At 40.0% G+C, this 5,857-nt stretch overlaps 1 protein-coding gene across 1 annotated transcript; it reads right to left on the reverse strand.

Annotated features, from left to right (window-relative positions):
* Positions 1–553: 553 nt before the first annotated feature.
* On the reverse strand, positions 554–1,735 carry LOC115417173 (gap junction delta-2 protein-like). Its single transcript, XM_030131184.1, has one exon. The coding sequence runs from the start codon at positions 1,733–1,735 to the stop codon at positions 554–556; it is 1,182 nt and encodes a 393-aa protein (XP_029987044.1).
* Between the last annotated feature and the right edge of the window lie 4,122 nt (positions 1,736–5,857).

The following is a 5,857-nucleotide window of genomic DNA, read 5'->3' on the forward strand; positions in this document are numbered from 1 at the left end:
ACGTCTACAAACTGTCCTTTCAAACAATGTGAATAACTTGAACAAATTGAAAAAACAAGTAATTTTAACAACATTATGCATCAGTTCATCATTTCCACATGTACATTATAACTTACAGATCACGGTGGATCTACAAATACACAAAAGATTTAATAACAGGCAGAATATTATTAAAATTGCACTTAAGACATTTCAGGTTGTTCATATTTGTTCAGGTTATTCACATTTTTTGCGAAATTATACTTTGTTTTAGTGTAAATACATGAAAATATTTACATTTACAAAGAGAAAAATTTGGAGTTGTCATTATTTATAGGTTATTATGATAGTATTTTAACCATTGAGATTGAATTGGTCTGAATGTGGAACCTGAACTAAAAGGATTGTTCATATCTTCAGTGTAATTTTTGCATTTCACACATTCATCCGAAGGGCCGGACTGGACCCTTTGGCGGGCCAGATTTGGCCCCCGGGCCCCATGTTTGACACCAGTGATCTAGAATATGCAGGATAGTAGCTCTCGAGGACCAGGATTGGACACCTCTGATCTAGGTTATATCCAGACCTCAGTACTCCTCTGCTTAGACCCTCTGTTCTCCCTCTTACTCCTCAGAGGTTGCTTCTCCCCTTTATGGAGGTCTTGTCTCTTTGGTTGTCCTGGTCTCATCTCCCGGACCTCCTGAGTTTCCTTTCCTTTGCCACAGTTTGCAGCACAGGTCCAGTTCGGCTGGTGTCCCACAACCAGATTCAAAGTCGGAAACGAGGTGGTGCTGGTAACGTCCCTGAAGCCCATAGAGGATGTTGGGGAGGGGCTGTCGGGAAGGAAGGTTTCATACCCTCTTCTATTTCCCGAACAGCCTCCCCAAGCCCCCCTTTCCCGTAACCTGACCACCTGCCGGATCTTCTTCCATCCCAGGTGGTTAAGCTCCAGTAAGTTTAGCAGGATGCAAAACACCCCAACGCAGAACATAAAGAGCAGGAAGATGGTCTTCTCAGTCGGCCTGGAGACGTAACAGTCCACCGGCTGGCTGCAAGGGGGGGAGGTGCAGAGGAAATGGACCGGCACCTGGAACCCAAAGAGCTTCCACTGAGCCAGGACGAAGCCCACCTCCAGGACGGCCCTTAAACACACATGGAAGATGTAACATTTGGACAGAACTCCTCCAGAAACTACCTCCGCATTCCCCTCCTTGAAGGTGCACGCTGGGGCCTGGTTCAAGGACACGGTGTTGTTGGTGTTGAGGTTCTGGATCGTGATACCCTCCAGTACATCTGCTAAGCTGTGACCTAGATGTTTGTGGGATCGGATGGAGCAGCTGTCCGAGTCGCAGCTCCGATCGTAGGCCTCTCGACCGCTGTCTTGTCCTAAATCTGGCCCGGGGAAGTCTCCCTGTCCTTGCCCCTGCCTCTGGGTGGCGTTGTGGGGCAGCTTGGACAGGTTATGCCACGTGTAGATGATGAAGCAAAGAGATGGAGTGGAGACGCTGATGATGTGGAAGACCCAAAAACGAGGCTGCGAGATGGGCGCGAACGCATCGTAGCAGACGGTGGAGCAACCGGGCTGCAGGGTGTTGCACACGAACATCTCCTGCTCGTCGGTGTACACATCCTCGGTCGCCACGGCAACGATGAGCAGCCGGAAGATGACCATGACGGTGAGCCAGAGGCGGCCGATCATGGTGGAATGCTGGTGAACGGCATCCAGGAGACGTTTGAGCAGAGTCCACTCCGTCATGGCGGCCTGAGGCTGCCCGCGGCCTCGAGGAGGGACAAACTGCCTCGGGTTGAGCAGTCTGCTCCGGTCTGATCCACCTCTCCTCCTCCGGAACTCCAACCGAGTCAAATATGCCAACGCCTCAAACCTGCAAAAGACCTGATATGCCAAGTCTTTCCCAACTAACCTACATCACTTTCTGTTCTTGAATATCTCTCAATTTCTGACAGCCTTGCTTCTTCTCGGCGTTGACTCTCAAAGACCTCGCTCCGTTCCTCTGAATGTTCTCCCAGCTCTGCCTTCCTTCTCTGAGAGCCGTGGAGCAGCTGCAGGAGAGAGCCAGCCCATCCTTCACAGATAAGGATGTCCACTTGACATGAGTCACTTGGCACACTCACTTCTCTCTTGTCTTTTCGGATCCATTTTAAAACCAGGAGACAGCGTCCGTCCAGTCGTGGAGCACCTGCTGATAGCGCTGCCAGATACAGCATTCTTCACAGATTACTCCTCTGCCAGTTAATGGGCTCCTTTAATGGAGAGGCAGATTCTACAGGTTTTTTTCTGATTGCTGAGGCACTACTACTACACAGGCTCATTTCTTTTTCTTTCTAAACTTGAACCAAAAGAGTGAAACCATGGACCTCATGCAAGAACCACTTGTACTCCACTTGCACAACTGTCCTTGAACACTACATGGGAGTGATTTTGGAGACTTTACCCTATTGACCGATTCTATTTTTCCTCCAATTTTTTATCCTTGCAGGTAAAAATGCAATTTAAATGCAGTCCCAACCAGTTGCTTGTACTGTTTGAAATTGGTTGCTGTAGTTCTAATCTTGGTTTTTCACTTCATTACTATGAAGCGATTTGAGAGATTGAAAACACTATTTATTTCTTTTATGTCATAATCTTTCTCTGGATAATTTACTTCATTTTTCTTAAGTTGTTTCCTAAGAATTGGAAATTGAAGCCCAATGAGCCCAATTTTTCTAAAAAAAATAAATAAATAAATCAGATAATTCTTGCAAAACTCATAAAATACTTAGGGTTAGAATTGAGAAACGGTGTTTTTGTGTTAATACAGTCCGCATAAAATCATAATATAAGTGACCAACAAATGAAAATCCCTCACATCTTCAAGTATTCTGAACTTATTAATAGAAATAAGAAAGATAACAATGTTCCATGACTAAACAATTAAAAATGCATGAAAAAGAAACAAAAAATAGACTAGAAATGGTTAAATCTGACCTTCTTTGTAAGTGCAGCCATAAGATTTCATCACAGTCACATCCATAGAGGAGTCACCCTCTGTAAAATCATTGACTAGAGGTGTAAATGGTTTCAGAGAGAGTGCTTTAAGTGTCACAGTTCATTAACTCTAGTGTTGGACAAAAGTGTGCACATTCAGTTTACAACTTCAGAAACACTTACTACTATATCCACTATATTGTAGAATTTATACGTAGAGAATCTGATCAAAACAAGCGTCTTAGATAATAGTAAAAACAGTAAAGTGGACGAGGCCTTTTTTTTCCACGTCACCGGTGTCTGTTGTGGTTTTCTGCTCAGGCCATGTTTTGACGGCTTCTCTGCAGCCACTCGCCAGTCGTCTTATCTGTGCTTTTAAAAAAAGACCCTTGGAAGGTCTGCTAGCATCGAATCACCACGTCCCCCAGATAAAACACTCAGTGACCCCCCCCGTCTTTACTTCAAACACCGCTGGCCCGGCCGATGCTCTGTCTCACTTTCTATTTCTGACCAGAAAATTTCATTAGTGTTTATTTTTAGCTGCTCAGTTTAGTTTTTTGAGTCTATTTGTTTCTTTTTTAGTTTTGTTTTTCAGGTATAATAAGAGAAGCCTTGGTTTAGATAAACTCAAAAAGAGAGACTGATTTGGGCTCATATTGTACAAATTCATTATATTTTTGTACATAATGAACCACTGATACTTTTTTTTTTTTTTTAGCTCCAACTGTCTTTTGACTAGTTTGGTTTCATTGGTCATTATTGTGTTTTTGTCTGTTCATGTTTCTTCTTTCATTTTTTTTCTTCCAATTAAATTGTTTGTTCTAGTAGGTTTACCTTTACTACAGTACAGTGTAATGATAGTAGTTTTAACATTTGCAAAAAACAAACATATACTGGTAGTTTAATATTCAATGTCACTCACAAGCAGTGTTGGGAGTAATGTGTTACAAAAGTAATGCATTACAGCACAGGTGTCAAACATGTGGCCCGGGGGCCAAATCTAGCCCGCCAAAGGGTCCAATTTGGCCCGTGGGATGAATTAGTGAAGTGAAAAAATTACACTGAAGACATTAATAATCAATGGTGTACAAATCATTTTAATTCAGGATCTACATACAGACCAATTAGATCTCAATTAGGTCAGATCAGTTAAATAATATCATAATAACTTATAAATAATGACAGCTGCACATTTTATTTATATTTGTTTTAGTGAAAAAAAGTCAAATTACATGAAAAGGTTTACATGAAAAAATTATCCTTTTGCAAAAAATGTGAATAATCTGAACAAATCTGAACAACCTGAAATGTCTTAAGAGAAGTAAATGCAATTTTACCAATATTATACCTGCTACTATATGTTTTGTGTATTTGTAATTGTCATGTAAGTTGTAACGCATATGTGTAAATGATTAAATGATAAACTGAGGCAGAATATTGTTAAAATTGCACTTTTTTTTCTTAAAACATTTCAAGTTGTTCATGTTATTCCGATTTTTAAGGAAACGTTGTAGATGTTAACATTATCATAATGTAATTTTACTTTTTTCACTGTTATTATTTTACTGTTCCAGCCCACTGGAGATCATATTAGGGTGAAAGTGGCACCTGAACTAAAATGAGTTTGACACCCTTGCATTACAGTAATGCAGTAGTGTAAGGCATTACCAATTTTCAGTAATATTTTACTCGTACATGTTCAATAGCGCTTGCGTTACAACACACTTTTCGCCTATATTTTAATTCCTCAAATGACAAAAACTAAACAAACAAACAAACAAAAAAAACAGCAAGACCACAAGACCTTAAGGAATCAAAAAACTTCTATTTCCTGTCGGTGTTCAGCCAATGGGTGAAGACGACAGAAGACATTCCATTGTCCACATGGATGTATGCTCATTATTACTAAGCCTAACCCTGCTTTAAGAAGCTAGTTAGCATTAGCATGATTACTGTAATCTGCAATAACAAGGTAAGCTAACGTCTCTAGAATAGAACAGAACACAATAGAATGCAATAGACTTTATTTGCCATTTGCACAGATACATCCCAGTATAGGTACGCTGGAATTCTTGTGCGTTTCCCTGAGTCAAGGAATCCAAAGAAAAAAAGACATGAACAAAAACAGAAACAAAACATAAACACAGCTAAAACATAAAAACAGTTATTGCACAAACACAAATACACACTTGTAAAATAGAGTACTGTATCAGAAAATGACAACAACAATAATAATAATAATAATAATAATAATAATAATAAAAGTACTGGGAGGTAGAACAGGTTGTTGCACATTCTATGACTTGTCAGAATTCTTTATCTATTGTGGATTTATCTACTGGTGTCCTCAGCACTTCAACCCCTGTTTGAACATGTAAAATATTGAGGATTATTAATTGACTTTGCTGGAGGTGGTGGGTGGGGGTGGGGGGGTCTACTGAGCATGTGCCATTTATGACAAGAGTCTGTATGTAACTCTGAAGTAATATAGGAGTCATGTAACACATTACAATTCAGAGACAGTAATATTGTAAGGTAAGGAGTTACATTTAAATAACATTAACAAGTAATCTGTAATAGATTACAGTTTGGAAGTATCTTGCACAGCACTGCTCATAAGTCATACTCTTAGGCCTTGATAAACTTGAAACTGCTGAATGGATGATGATGGAAAACTGGTTTTCTGCAGGTGAAATCATTCTATAGGCAAGGCTAAGCAGGTTTATTTTCTGGCACATTTCATGTACAAGACAATTCAGAGTGCTATACATAAAACTTTAAAAGCATTAAAACAGGGAAGCATTAAAAAGTATAGGCATGAGAGAAAAAAAAAAAGAGAAGAAGAAAAAAACAACAACAGATTAAACAGATTAAAAACCGAAAGCTTAAAAG

Source organism: Sphaeramia orbicularis, chromosome 3 (assembly GCF_902148855.1).
Source record: "Sphaeramia orbicularis chromosome 3, fSphaOr1.1, whole genome shotgun sequence".
Lineage (NCBI taxonomy): Eukaryota > Metazoa > Chordata > Actinopteri > Kurtiformes > Apogonidae > Sphaeramia > Sphaeramia orbicularis.

Excerpts from the sequence above, each read along its gene's own strand:
- LOC115417173 (XM_030131184.1), bottom strand. The coding sequence starts at position 1,735 with ATGACGGAGTGGACTCTGCTCAAACGTCTCCTGGATGCCGTTCACCAG.